Raw genomic sequence first — 15,923 nt, forward strand, 5'->3', positions numbered from 1 at the left:
ATCATCTTTTCTCTTACAGATTCACAATCCAACTTTCATTTATCTCCTCTATCTCACAAATGTTATAGGACTTGTAAGCTATATCACACAATTTGATAATCATATAAGATGACATATGTTTTATCATGATTAGTTTTCTCTTCTTGAGAGTAGGGGGCCTATGGTGGGCAGCCTCTAAGATGGTCTGGAACGATCCTCACCTCCTGCTGTTCATGCCTTTGTGTAATCCCCATCCCGGCCCCTCAGTGTAGGCTGTGCCTAGTGACTCACCTCTAGAGAACAGAATACAGCAAAAATAATTTTGAGATCAGGTTATTTATTAACCATTGCAGCTTAAGTCTTGAATGACTATTCTCTCTCTCTTGCCAGCTGCTTTGTTGTGGTCCCCAGTCAAGCCTTCATATAAGACTGCAGTTCAGACTGCTAAAATGATTGCAGCCTCATGAGAGACCCTGAGGCAGAAGCACCCAGCTTAGCTGCACCTGGATTCCTCATCCACAAAAACTGCAAAGCAATGTTTGTTGTTTTAAACTGCTAAGTTTTGGGAGTAATTTATTATGCAGCAACAGATAGTTAATATAGGGCCATATTTCTTATTTCTTCTGTAGTCATATTTCATATTTCTTCTATAGTACATAGCACAGTGCCATGTAACTAGCAGGTATTCAAAGAATGTCAATATTGCTCTAGAAGTAATAAATTATAAGCCAAGTCATCCAAAGTGAAATTTTGCCACTGGTGAGCTTCTATAGCTATGGGTAATACAAATTCCCTTGAGAGGAGCCTCTGAAGATCTAATCAATCTTGGGAAATTTGAACATCAGTAAACTCTAATCCTAAAATTAAATTTAATTAGAATTAGTTTGGAAGCAATTTAACATATCAGCTAAAGGAGTGGGCTTTAGAATCAGGCAGTTGATTACATTACCTGACTCTGAGTCCAGTTGTTAACATTCATGCTGTAAATATACATATATAAAATAAGAGTTATTTCACAAATATACTGTTTGCCTATAACCACAGAGCCGATAATCCATGCTAATACTAGCCAATGGGAAACGTACAAAGGAGGATATTTGGATAAAGTATTCATATTAAAGAAAAATGTCCTAATACATTAAAAAAATGTGATGTTTAGAATGTGAAGTTATTGTATACGTATCTCACATAGAGATTTTTAAATTGTATAGATCTGTTTGATAGACAAACTTTGTTTTGGAAGAAAATTTGAATATAGCAGACCAAAGAGATGTTACTGTATTACCTGTCTTATCGTGTCACCTTCCTGATTACTAACTGTAATCATTTTATCTTCACCACCTAAAGCAAGCATGTTTTCTGCATTCCAACATCCACATGTGATTCTCTTAGTATGCTTTCCTGAAAAAGAGATGTACATATTGATTTCTCAAAAAAAATGTTAGATATCCGTGATGTTAATCTGAAAGTTTAGGTAATATACTATGGAAATTAAACAGACAAGAAATTTAAAATCTCATCAAAGCAGTTAGTGTCTAAGCAACCTTATTTAAAACAGTTTATTACCAAGTTGTAAATCAAGATAAAGGCATATGAGGGCAATCATGTTTTCCAACTTTTTATGTGCATATGAGCATAGGTCCTAACATAAAAAGACATTCTACCCCTTGACAAGTTTGTTTGTTTACTATATAACCAAACCTATCACATTAATGTCTTAAGCACAAAATGTGCTTAAATCTCAAAGCACTGAAGCTATCTCTACTATATTCAGCTTCACAGTGTGGGAAACCCTTGGCATAAGCAGATTCAACATCACAGTTTTGACTATTCATATATAACTAAAGGACATACAAGGATTCATGATAACACTGAGGTACAAATATGAATGCACCTTAGTGAGACTTGTGTTAAGAATTGACTCATTTAGGGCTTCCCTGGTGGCGCAGTGGTTGAGAGTCTGCCTGCCGATGCAGGGGACACGAGTTCGTGCCCTGGTCTGGGAAGATCCCACATGCCGCAGAGCGGCTGGGCCCGTGAGCCATGGCCGCTGAGCCTGCGCGTCCGGAGCCTGTGCTCTGTAACGGAAGAGGCCACAACAGTGAGAGGCCCGCGTACCGCAAAAAAAAAAAAAAAAAAAAAAAAAAAAGAATTGACTCATTTAGCTAGTGAGGGATATTAGATAGCCACTAAGTATCAGGACGTTTTTTTATTGAGCAATCTAGACAGTGCAAAAACCACATTTTGGAGTGGAAATTGCATGCTTTACACTGAGGGCATTTGTTGAAGGTCCTGGGATAGATAAATACTCAAGAGCCCCAAGGTTAATTAAGTATACAGATTCTGGAGGCAAACTGCCTATTTTCAATAAGTGGCTCCACCACTTACTGCAAAACCATGGGTAAGTGACTTAACCGTTCTATTCCTTAGTCACATCATCCAAAAACTGGGGATAATAGTAGGAGCTCTTTCATAGGGGTTGAGGATCAAACGAGTTAAAGCACTTAGAAGAGTGCCAGGCATATAGGAAATGCCATATAAATGTTAGCTATTTTAGCTGTTATTGAGACAGAGATCATGTTTATTTTATTCATGTACCCCATACAGAACTTAATACAGTATGTATGCAGAAGGCAGGCTCTAAATAAATAGTCGTTAAGTGAGTAGACCCTGAGGCCAGAGTGTGCCAGAGTGTGTTAGAGGCTCAGGTAGGAGGAGAGTATAGCTGTGAAGTCCCGAAGATGGGTAAGAGATGAAGTCAGAGAGTCGCCAAGGGCCAGGTCACAGAGGGCTTGGCTGGCCATAGTGAGGACTTCGACCCTGGGTGACATGGAGAGCCACTGAAGAGTTCCGAGCAGAAGGCTCACTGTGGCCTCTGGGCTGAGGATATTCTATAGCAGGGCAAGATCTGAAGCAGGGAGACCAGTTAAGATATTCCAGAAATTCAGGTCAAAGATGTCTGAGCCTCACACCATGGTGGCAGCAGTAGAGGTGATGAGAACAGTCTTGATTCTGGAGATATCTGGAGATAGATCCTACTAGATTTTCTGGCAAATTAGGTATGGAACGTAGGAGAAAGATAAGGGTCAAGGATGATGGTAAGGTTAGGCTAAATATCTAAAAGGATGAAATGCCATCAATGAAAGGGAAAACTATTGGTTTTGGTGGTATTAAATTTGAAGTGTTTATTAGAAATCTCATTGGAGATGTTGAGTAAGCAGCTGGATGTATGAGTCTAGAGTTTGGAAGAGATAAATATGGGACTATAGAGGTAGTATTTCAAATCAGAAGACTAGAGCACAAAAGTGAAGGGAACATTCAGAGAAGAGACTGGGATATAGGAGATTTTGCTGATCACAGATTAAGTGGCTTAAGTGGTACACTGGAACTGAGTGTCGGAAGTAATGGGTGTTAGAAGGGAAAAAAGGAGTACATAAAGAGAGGTGGAAAGATGCCAAAGACAAACTTGTTTCTATACTCAAGAAAGGGAGAAGAAAATCTCTCCTTTTCTTCTAGTGCTCAGAATTCAGGTTAACCTTAACCTCACTGATAACAGTTAACATGTTTTGTGTGCTTACTTAACATTGTTCTGGGCACTTTACACGTATTGACTCATTTAATTAGTATTAACTTACAGCTACCATACTATGGCCACTGAAATGTAAATCATGTTACTGGGAGACTGGCAATATTAGGTACACTGTGAACACTGAAATTCATGCATGTTAGAAGCATGCAAAGTGAGAACTGCCTATATCTAGTCTAGTTCAAGGAAATAAATCAGAGCATGACGAAACAAGGTAACAGACATTAGCTACTGTAAAAACCATGCATTCGCGCAGCTGCTATTGGAAGTGAAATGCCTTGGTTTTAGGAAAGTAAATTATTTCAAAGGAAAAAAAGCAGAGCCACAAATCACAACTAACTCTGAAAGAGGCAGCTAAAGGACCTAAAATATATAATTAGCCTGAATCTTTTCCATTTTACACAGTGAATTAAATTAGCTGAGATTAGAATCAATATTCGTATTAAATACAAAGATCACATAAAATCATGTATATATGACAGTTACTGACACAAAATAATCATGCTTTGACAAATTATTTTCTTATACCTCAAGTGTCAAAATTTCTAGGGCTTATAAGTTAACTGGTAGAATATACCTGTAAATGAAGTGGGATATAGAAAATGCCTATTTAAGTCAAACAAATTAATTTATATGGTGAAAGCAGAGTTTTGTAACTCAAAAGTTTTTAGTTTAATTTTTCAGATGGATCAATGACATAACTGTTTAGCTAGAGCACTAAAAATATTCCTATGAAAGATATACATATATGTGAAAATAATTTGAAATGAACAAGTGTCCTTAATTGAAAGGCACTTTCTCAAGTATTCTGTGGGCACTATTATCTCCAGGATTTGATTCTTTCATTAGTGGTAAGTTATACTGGCCACCTGTATGTAATTAAGCCCACTGTTTCACCATTCACCAGCATGATGTTACAATAATTGAAAAGAATCCATACTGTTTCCTCCTGGGGAGTCCCAGGGCAGATGCTAGGTGACCAGAGGCTGGGGGAATCAGAGACTGAACCAAGAAGGTCAAAGGATTAAACACGCATATCATCCAGTCATATACCCTGAGGGAAATATAACTCGAAGTCAACTCCTAGATTAAATTGGTGTTTGGAGAGAGTGAGGGGTCAGAATTAGGAATCTGGATATACTCTGTCCAAGAAGCCACCAAATGTTTTAGCCCATCTACTAATGTGTTGATATGCATCTGAGCTATTCCATGCCAGAGGCACAATCTGGGTGAGAAAGGGACAGATAGAAGCCATGCTATTAATGTACTGGTGTCCAAAGGCACAGGCTCACCCTAGGGCAACCTGTTACATAGCCTGGGAAATTCTTAGTAGGTAGTGAAGATGGATCTTCTAGTTTAGACAGATGTACGGCTTGACCAGGGAAGTCTTCATTTTAAACTACAAAATTTCTCTTGCAATATCAGGGAAATCTGAGGTGGTAAAATTTCCATTTATGTAAAGCATCTCAAATATTTAGCAGTGTATCCAGCTACAACCTACCAAGGACAGGAATCTTTCGAGATGTCTGACGATTATAAATGAGCAAATTTCCTTTAACAGTTCCAACAGCCAGGAAACTTCCAAATTTTGACCAAAGAAGGAAAGACAATTGATCCCTGTAACATTAAGATACAAATTACTAAATAATTCACAATTATAACCCCCTAAGTAGTCCTTTTAAAAAGTACTTCATGAATAGTTTTAACATCTACGTAGAAGCTGAAGTACAAAATTACAACTTAATGCTTTAGGACTACGAAGAAGTGCTAAAGACATTCTGAGACACTATAAAATGATCTTAGGTGAGTGAGACTTAAAATACAAATGTATGATGAATATAGGCTTCAATTCAGTCATGATGGAATCTCAAATTTCATCAGATGACTCATGATGAGATACTTATTAAGTTGTCTACTAATGATAGTTGTAACTCTAATTGTGGTAAAAATCTTCATGGATGATAACATCTTATGCTTTAAAAAAAAGTAGGGTCCAACTATACGGGTCCAATGATTGGAAAAATCATTGGGAATTCATGATTCATGAAAAAGGACATACATTTTCCAGCTCTGCTAAGAGTAGCTAAGAAGGAGGTAGAAGGCACGTTTGCCTACCAACAGTTCTTACTGTGCATTCTAGGATCCATAGGTTGAACTTTTATACAATCCTCTACTAAAGGGAATCAAGACTCCTTGGAGAGTAGCTCACTTATATATTGAGGAAAGAAATCACAATGGATCTAGAAAAGTGGTTATGAAAATACAATCCCAGGACCAGCATCATCACCTGGGAACTTCAGAAATGCTAGTTCCCAGATCCCACCCCTGTCCTACTGCATGAGAAACTGGGGGTGGTGCGCAGCTGTCTGTGTTCGCATAAGCTCTCCAGGTGATTCTGATGCAGCTAAACTTTGACAGTCACTGATAGATCAAGCTACTGTTTTCAGAAAGCAACACAGCTCTCAAGAATGTTGAGGGCAGTAATAAAAGGACAAAAGAGTCAGCTTAAAGGGGACTCCTCTGGCTAAATTAGAGGAATTTGAGCATTAAAAATTACATATTTAATTGAAACAAGCTGAGTTTGTGAAAGGCCATAAAACGTAATGATACTTGGAAGACAAAAATTCACTTAAAGCATAGGAAAAGTTAGTTGTAATAATAAGTGAATGTAATAAAATGTTTAGCTAAAAATTAATTTTAACAAGAAGTATTAATATACTGGGCTGCTAGCTTTCTTCAATTGAGTATATATTTACAATTATTGAATATATTAAGTATACAGTATATTTTATAAAAGATATTAAGTACATACTTTATAAAAGATAAATATGCATTTGTCTCTCAGTTTAAGTAGGTACAGCAGCCCTGAGAATATGCCTCTCAGATCTCCAACTATAGAAAGTATAACCGACCAAGGCGCCCAGCTGCTAGGCATTGGAATCCATCACTTCAACGTGCTGGGACCACACCTTCCCATGGGCTGCTCCCAGACAATGATTGCGCATGGCAGGGGTCCTGCTGAGGCCCATTCCTGGGAGGCACAGGACTCCTTTGATGGTAACCTTGGCTCAGACTGGGCCTAGCTGAACTTTTTAGAACTGTGCTGCGGTCCCAGATGTTTCTACCCCCCCTTTCTTTCTTCCCTCTCTCCTTTACAAGGGTCTGACGGCTCTTCTAACTTCTTCTCCCTCTCTGTTCCCTCACAGATATTTCCTGTGATAAACACCTTACACACTTAATCCCATTTTGGAGTCTGCTGCTCAGAAAACATGAATTTAAAAAATTGGAGTGAGCTAAATAGTACCAGAGAAAAGAAGAACTATATGACAAGAACAAGGTCTGATTAGCAACTGTGGTCACATATAGTAAGAGTAGTGTAACAATATTAGTCCAGTCAATAGTTGATCAGTACTAACAGTCACAGAACCACCAACTAGAAAGAGGGTTAAATAGTGGATTACAAGAAGATCAAGTAATCAAATGTCATCAAAAGAAGAGTTAACTGAATGGGCTTTATCTTTCCTCTCTTAGGAGATAAGATGTCTAGAAGGTCCTACAAAGTACAGTAAGATCCCAAGGCATACATGTTTCCAATTATGCTAACCGATGAGGCCAACATATAATAATGACACATATTTCTGGCCAAGAAAAATGTAATGAATATATTATTTTAGGAAAATGCACCTGGCTACAAAAAAAGGCAACCTATGTGAAAGGCAAAGGTTTGTAAAATCCAGGCTGATATGACAGTTGAAGGTCAATTAGAAAAGAAGCTGAGTAGGGTGACTAGTACTCAGGTGTGAATGGCCTTGGGAGAAGCAACCATGTCCCATGATCCAACCAAGAATCAACTGGTTGATGAACCAGATGTTGTATTCAGAGTTTCTCTGAAAAGACTGCTGTATCCCAGGTAAAAAACTAAATGATTACTGCTGTCGGCCTAGGTAGGATCAGGGTAAGTACCACTATAATCTTAAAAAGGTATAAAAAATACATTTAGTAAAAATGATGAAATAAATTCAACCCATTGTGCTAACCTAATAATTTAAGATAGTTAAGTGGCATTGCAGCAAGTTTTGTAATAATTATATTTGATGCTTTGTGAATTATTTGTTTGAAGTGCGCAGAAGAATCTAATCAGATTAAATTTGTAAGTGAAATTTTAATTGTTTAAAGGAAACTTAAGTTTGCAAAATAAGAAAATTTTGCAAACTTGATGTTCAAAATTTTTAACTATCATGATGTATTAGATTGATCATTAACAAAAAAACAAATAGTAGTAGGTATACCTTTCTATAGCCAAAGGCCTTTAGACATTAAATATTAATAGCAACAGTAAAACACCCTTAATTTTACCTTATTGATAATTACAATAACATCTACTGTTTCCCCAGTTCTTATTTTGGTGCCTGGCCACTGCATACAATTAACTATCACAACAATCCTGAGATGATGCGAGAAAATGGAAGTGGGGGAAGATAGACAGTGGGAGGCAGAGCTGCCAATTCGAAACACCTGGGATTAATTATGCGTTTTTCTCTGGGTCAGGACGTGGCCTCACTGATGCTCAATTTGGTTCAAGAAGCAGTACTTGATGTTTATAAACATCCTCTTGAATGGAAGCACATTCAAGGGTGTGTAAAATCCTTCTGAAAAGTGATGTACCGAAGTGTTAAAGGACAGAGCAAGAAATGAAGGTTCTCAGACCTAGCAAGACCTGATGTTGGTCAGACACTATTGCCTGTGGATGCATGTCTCGTGCGTCACTTTGGAGGGTCAAGAGAACCTGCGCTAAGGTGATGTTTGGTCCTGCTCTGTTATTCCTTGGCAAGTAAGCTGGAAAAGTATAGTCTAACCTTATGGTGTGTGTGTGATCTCTTCCTGCCCACCTGCAGGCCACATGATGCCATGAAGCAGATTATTATTACTATACACTCTTTACATATATGAAGAAATTGAGGATTAAAGAGAGGTTAAGCAACTTGTCCAAGGTCAAAATTGCAGTTTTAGTTGTAAATACCAATAGGTTTTTCTTTTCCATATGGCAAAATGGTTTCCATTTTAGCAGAGACCTGCAATTTATTCTGTCTGCCCAGGATTTTTCCCACTTGTGAACTTCCCCACCCTCACTCCACTCTTCACTGGGTAGGATTATCAACCCCATGGCCTATTCCCTGCCTACCCCTATTCAGAGACCTTCTGAAGAAATGAGTGGACACTAGTAATGTGATAGGGGCATGCTCTTTCCTGTGGCATAACTTGCTGTGAAGAATGGTATAAGCTGATACCTGCCAGTAGCCAGCAAGAGTCTGACTTACATATATAGGATGGATAAACAACAAGGTCCTATTGTATAGCACAGGGAACTATATTCAATATCTTGTGATAAACCATAATGGAAAAGAATATGAAGAATATATATGTTTAACTTAATCAGTTTGCTGTACAACAGAAATTAACACATTATAAATCAACTACACTTCAATAAAATTTAAAAAAGAGAGAGAGTCCGACTTAGAAGTCAATACAAAGAAAGGAAGAGCCGAGAGATGGAGACAGTCTTGACTGCATCATTAGAACCCCTAGATCCAGCCATGCATGCAGCCAATCCCATCTCCAGATTTTCCCATATACGTTTTCTCTCTTCTTTGGACATTTTAGTCTGTTCCATTGAAAGCAACTTTTTAAGAAGTCATATTTTATAATCATAACAACTTTATTCTAATTAACTGAACAAAATTAATAGGATTATATATAACAATTAAAAAAGAAATGAACTTTTTCCTTTACAAGAAAATAACTCATCAATGCATCTTTATAATGAAAGTAGTATTTGTAGCATCAAACCTGCAAATAATGATATTTCTAAGTGAAGATTTAAAATATAAAAAAAATTATCCTTACCTCATGCCACTGTCTAACTGGCTGGTTTTGTTTGTGTTGGCATCCCACAGATAAATGCAACTGGATTTCTCAGCAATCACTGCTAGGATATCTCCATCCTTATCCCAATCCATAGCAACACAGTTACTTTTTAAAAAGAGAGCAAAACATCACTATGCATTTTTTTTAAGTAGGGAAAGAAATTTAAACACTCAACTATTTGTGATTTTTGTCTATAACAAGACCATTCAATCTATTTTTGAATATGTCATAAACTTTCTAAAGTGAGAAATATAACTCACCATTCAGTGCCTGGATAAAACTAACACCAATTATGTCGTTGTTGAGGGAACAGAAACATTTTAAATTCTATTTTAAATATCATTTTCATATACTATATTAAATATAATTATGCCTAATAAGTTAGCAGATTTTCTCAACACCTATAAAGAGCCTGGCCCTTTGGTAAAACAAACTCATCAAGCACCTCTGGAAAGGAATCACACCTGGAATCAAGAGGAAATTTGTATGATCAACTTTCAAAAGGTTATTTCAGATTTACAGAGGGAAAAAGTAGGTACTGATAAGAAATGATGCTATATCTAGGTAAACTGAGTATTGAACAGATCAAGGCTGGGTAGACGTAGGACTGCAAACAACAAGAAAGACTTGAATTCTGAAATAGTAAGAAAGTTTATTTTTATTTCATATCTTAATAGAATAAGTGATTCAATTAAGATAACAAAATTGTTATAAATAGGAAATGCTCTATTTAACATGTTTCTTACTGTTTAAAATTACTCCAAATGTCTATTACAATTTAAGAACTTCCTTGAAGATTAACCTTTCCTTCCTTCTCTGACGCTATATTTCATTTGGTGACCCTCTGTTCTTGGGTATTGACTAAGCCACACTCAGCTTTACATTGAAGACAGCTGGGCATTACTTAAGTTATTTTATTCTTCGAACTGTTAAAATATGTTTTGGGGGACTTCCTTGGCGGCCCAGTGGTTAAGACTCCATGCTCCCAATGTAGGGGGCGTGGGTTCGATCCCTGGTCAGGGAACTAAGATCCCACATGCCACAGTGTGTGGCCAAAAATAAAAAAAGTTAAAAATAAATAAATAAAATATGTTTTGGGATCTCAATTTTCTATAATATTTTCAGGATTTTGAGAGTGTGGAAGAGGGAGGCTTTCAAATTGTTGATAAAATCATCTGCCAATTAAAGACAATATATAATGGCATTTTATTTATGTGGAGATCTTTTGTCAGCCTAATTCAACTATGATGAATACAGCAAAAGAATTCATAAGTGGGCTTCCCTGGTGGCAAATGGTTGAGAGTCCGCCTGCCGATGCAGGGGACACGGGTTCCTGCCCCGGTCCGGGAAGAGTGGCTGGGCCCTGAGCCATGGCTTCTGAGCCTGTGCGTCCGGAGCCTGTGCTCCGCAACGGGAGAGGCCACAACAGTGAGAGGTCTGCGTACCGCAAAAGCGACAACAACAACAAAAAAGAATTCATAAGTAAAAAAATAAGGCCATTGTGTAACCAAAATAGATGTCACAGAGATTATGCAATAAAGCTCATACAATTTACTCAAAGAAGTTCTTTTACTAAGTGCCTTCTTACTTTATTTTAGACATAATTATAACTAGCTTGCCCTCTGTTTCCTAGAATAGAGAAACCAGAAGCAACAATTAAGAGAGCAGTGGGATACAGATGGCCAACAAACACATGAAAAGACGCTCAACATCACTAATTGTTAGAGAAATGCAAATCAAAACTACAATGAGGTATCACCTCACACCGGTCAGAATGGGCATCATCAGAAAATCTAAAAACAACAAATGCTGGAGAGGGTGTGGAGAAAAGGGAACCCTCTTGCACTGTTGGTGGAAATGTAAACTGATACAGTCACTATGGAGAACAGTATGGAGGTTCCCTAAAAAACTAAAAATAGAACTACCATATGACCCAGCAATCCCACTCCTGGGCATATATCAGGAGAAAACCATAATTCAAAAGATACATGCACCCCAATGTTCACTGCAGCACTAGTTACAATAGCCAGGACATGGAAGCACCTAAATGTCCATCAACAGAGGAATGGATAAAGATGTGGTACATATACACAATGGAATATTACTCAGCTATAAAAAGGAATGAAATTGTGCCATTTGAAGAGAAGTGGGTGGACCTAAAGACTGTCATACAGAGTAAGTCAGAGAAAAACAAATATCATTTAATATCGCTTATATGTGGAATCTAGAAAAATGATACAGATGAATTTATGTGCAAAGCAGAAATAGAAACACAAGACGTAGAAAACAAACATATGGATACCAAGGGCTGCAGGGGTGGGATGAATTGGGAGGTTGGTATTGACATATATACACTACTATGTATAAAATAGATAACTAATGAGACCCTACTGTATAGTACAGGGAACTCTACTCAATGCTCTGTGGTGACCTAAATGGGAAGGAAATCCAACAAAGAGGGGCTATATGTATATGTATAGCTGATTCACTTTGCTGTACAGCAGAAGCTAACACAACATTGTAAAGCAACTATACTCCAATAAAAATTAATAATAATAAAAAAAAGAGAGCAATGGGAAATGCTAAAATGGTGGCATTAGGTGGATGGGAGAGAAGTAAAGCAACCTGATTTGCATAGATGGTGGCGATAAGCTACAGAAAGCAGATGTGAATTTAAAAAGGCTGGCAGCATAAGACCATTCAGGTGAGGGACTCTACACATCATAATAACGACTAAGATTATCAGTAAAATAACTACTACAGGGAATGATAAAACTGAATCATTAAAAATGCTTATGTTACGCTTACTGTAATCTAGAATGACTTCCTTAAAATAGATAAAATAAGGCCTTTGTCCTTTAAGAAGTATGCAGAAAGTAACTATTAGAGAGGAAATACTACAGCCATATGGGCTTATCTTATCTGCATATACACACACTAAAGCTTGTTTATAATTAAATAAGAATTATTTCACATGGACTCATTTATAATTCTGTCTTACAGCTTATCTGTGAATGTATGAGTGTTTATAAACGTTAAATTCTAATTCATATGCTATATATATACATATTTCATTAACTGTTTATGGTATAAAAAACCAAATCTCTTTGCAAATGGAGAAGGCAAAAGAGGAGATACAGGTTAGCTATAAGTTATAAAATTCTATTTGATTATAGTTTTAAGACAGTGTTTTTTTATTTTTTAGGCCACAAAGCTTGAAAAAGTTTTTGATCTACCACTGTACTTACCCAGATAAGTTGATTTCACTTCTTTTTTGACCATGGCGATCAAAGATTTTCACAATATGATCAGCTCTAAAAGCAATCAGAACACAAAGATACGATTTAAGTGTTTCTTATTTCTCTAGAGTTTTTTTATACACCCAACTGATTTTATTTTCTCACGACAGTTTCATAAATTATATGTAAAAAGTTATTACCAGGGAAAAGGTTCTATGAATTGTGATGTTAATGGAAATATATTACTTTTCCCACCATTCAGTCATCACCCAAGAATTTCTACTGAACAGATAGTGTAGTTAGGTGGGCATACAACCATTTGGAGTCAGGATGATTTACCAACATTCGCTAATTTCTTACCCTGTTACTGCAAGGTAGTTCCCTGATGTTTTCTGCCAGGTAAACTTTATTGGTGTGCCAAGCCAAGTCTTTTCTAGCAGTGAGAAAACACGCTAAAAAACACAATACAATTTCTATATTTTCAAAACATACAATTAAGCGTTGGTCAGAAAAGATGTCAAAACATGATAATGAAAACAGTAGGATTCAGGATGGTGAAGGCTTATGCTAGAGCTTACCCAAAAGAAGTCAACAATGTAACAAACAAAATGACCAACCAACCAACCAAATAATCACAATCTGATCGGTAAAGTATGGACCTCAATATATATGGGAGCATTTACTATAAAACGTTTTTGCTTTTGAATGTTTTCAAATATTAATTTTATAAAAATGTATGGCTTTAGTATTTTATAGCTATTAAAAATTTAAATAATTTAAACTTGAACTTAGCTAATTATTAATAGCATAGATTTGGGGAGATTAAATTTAACAAAATTGCTATTAAAATATTAACTCTGATAGAAATACAAAATGTCTATACGTTCTTCAAAATTATTATTTTCCTTTCCCCATCAGTTACATTTACTTTATCATTAAGTGTTTAATTTGGCTATTGGGTGGACACTTTTTCAACTGAAAAATCATTCTTTTCACTTAGACAATAAAGAACTGTGTATCCAGTATGGAAGCCACAAACCACATGTGGACTTGGAATTTTATTGAGGACTTGAAATGTGGGCAGTCCAAATTTAGATGTGCTGTAAATATAAACTACACATGGGGTTTCAAAGACTATAAAGGAGAGAATGCAAACTATCTTCACTGATAATTTTCATACTGATTACATGTTGAAATGATAATATTTTGGATATACTGGGTAGAATAAAATATATTATGAAAAGTAATCTTACCTGTTTCTTTAAAAACATTTTAATTTGGCTACTAAGATTGTTAAATTACATTGGCTCACATTATATTTATATCATAACAGTGCTGATCTAGAACATCTAGGAACTTAAGAGCTTGGGATGCATAAATGTAGATTTTAACATTAGGTTAAATTACAGGTTAAACAATGATGCCTGTATCTAGGCGTGTGAAGTTTAGAGACTACTGCAGGTGGCTTGACAGTCTGAAGAGCAACACAAAACTCTTCAAATGGTCAAAATTGAACACCAATCATAGGCATTTACTATGTTAAAGATTAAATCCACCTGTACTGAAAACAGATGCGCTAAAATCACAGGTGCATCCAAGTTTTGTGGAGCATGAAGACACCCTTAAAGAAAAAAAGAGTATAAAAGCATCTTACTTTTGCAATTTTATGACCACATTGCCCTGGAACCCCTGCATGCAAGTGAGGGGTCCCTAAACTTGAATTTTACCAGCTTCATGGTAGACCTCCCCTGGCTGTGATCTTATATTTTTCTTCAAAGGAGGTTTACAGACACTCCATACACATACAATGGACCATAAAAGGTGCTAGCTTCACAACCAGAATACCAACGTTTGTATTTGGCTTTTTATTTATTAGCTGTAGGGCTTAAAGCAGGTCGATTAAATTGCCTCAAACACAGAATTCTCAACTGTAAACCAGGAATAATAATATCTCCTTACTTCTGGTACTTCATAAATTGTGAAGAGCTTTAGAAATGAGTTAAGATTACCAGTCTGTCAACTGCAATCTCCACATTAATAGCCACCAGAACTTATAAAAATTAAGCTTTCCATTTCTTTGCCAGATCAGGGCCAGGGTGTGTGTTTGTAAGGGGATATTGCTCGGTAAAGCGAAGGGTGAATGATCTGTAGCCAGTGACCCGGGAATGGGGTTCACGAGAAGCCCAAGCCTAGAAACCGTGCGTGCAGAGGATGACGCTCTAGAGCTTGAGACCTGCGTGTGCAGATTTCCCCGTGAATAATGTACATCGCCACCAGGTGATCTGTAAATTGCACCAGTCACAGGCAATACAATTTGGGATTATTTTTTCGCAGGCTTTTCACTCGTTTTAAGGCGCTGAGCAGTCGCGCGGCTTGCCAGGTGTTTAGCTGCAATAAATGAGGCAGCTCCTTGACACCCGAACGAGTCAACTTCACCGCGACCCTCCAAGCGCTTTCACACAACTCGTTCTTTCTACCGTGCGAAGTTTGGGTTCTCTTCAGATCCAGTCTGCTCATTTCCAGCCGTGGCGGGGTTCCCTCTTCCCGCAAAGCACCAACCCCATCCGCGGTCCCAGAAATGAGAGGCCTCCCTCCCCGCCTTCTCCTCCTCAATTTTCCTTCCTATTCCCTTGTTCCTTCAACTTCGCCCCTGCTCTCCCCCTCCCTGGTCGCCCCGCTCCCTTCCCCACTTCTCACGCACTCGGGAGGACGAAAGGAGGTCACAAGCTCCTATCCTCAAAGCGACTCTTGGCGGGCTTCTTCCCGCTCCCCCGGGGTTCGTAAGTTATTTACCTTCATCTCAAAGCTCGAGCAGCCGCGCGATCTACCAAGTGCGCAGGCGCACGCAGTCTCCTCCAAGAAGGCTACCGCGTTCCCGTCTCCCAGGAGACCGCGCGAGCAATGGCCAATCAGCGAACGCCAGCTGAAGACAGTGCCTAGCGGCGACCTCCGCGAGGAAGAGCGGGCGGCGTGGACTGAGATCACGTGATGCCCGCGAAGCAAGGTCCAGAGAAGTTGAACCTCGCGAGGGTTTGCAGCGCCCTTGCTTTCTGGCTGGGCCCTGATTGGATGCGACCCAGGGGAGGCTGACTCTATGAGACGTTGGAAAGCGCCTGCGTAAATTTCGGCCTCGGCTGCTAAGAAGTCAATAGTTGCCGGAGGAGGGCGCTGAGAATTTCAAGAAAAGAAAGGAA

The 15,923-nt window shown here is 37.9% G+C and overlaps 1 protein-coding gene across 4 annotated transcripts in view; it reads right to left on the minus strand.

The window, feature by feature from the left end:
• Window positions 1-15,676, minus strand: part of WDR19 (WD repeat domain 19) — an 84,419-nt gene extending 68,743 nt beyond the window's left edge. The window contains exons 1-6 of one of the 4 annotated variants that reach the window (XM_029234598.1): window positions 15,523-15,670; window positions 13,090-13,181; window positions 12,739-12,804; window positions 9,470-9,595; window positions 5,067-5,182; window positions 1,265-1,380 (exon numbers count right to left, since the gene is read on the minus strand). In XM_029234598.1, coding sequence (XP_029090431.1) covers window positions 1,265-1,380; window positions 5,067-5,182; window positions 9,470-9,595; window positions 12,739-12,804; window positions 13,090-13,181; window positions 15,523-15,528 — 522 coding nt within the window. In that variant the 5' untranslated portion in view covers window positions 15,529-15,670. Of the gene's footprint in view, window positions 1-1,264; window positions 1,381-1,873; window positions 1,895-5,066; window positions 5,183-9,469; window positions 9,596-12,738; window positions 12,805-13,089; window positions 13,182-15,430; window positions 15,470-15,522 lie in introns of those variants that run through there. The other 3 variants (XM_029234601.1, XM_029234599.1, XM_029234600.1) reach the window with 3 other exon arrangements.
• Between the last annotated feature and the right edge of the window lie 247 nt (window positions 15,677-15,923).

Source organism: Monodon monoceros, unplaced genomic scaffold, assembly GCF_005190385.1.
Source record: "Monodon monoceros isolate NGI ecotype Baffin Bay Population unplaced genomic scaffold, NGI_Narwhal_1 Super_Scaffold_20, whole genome shotgun sequence".
NCBI lineage: Eukaryota > Metazoa > Chordata > Mammalia > Artiodactyla > Monodontidae > Monodon > Monodon monoceros.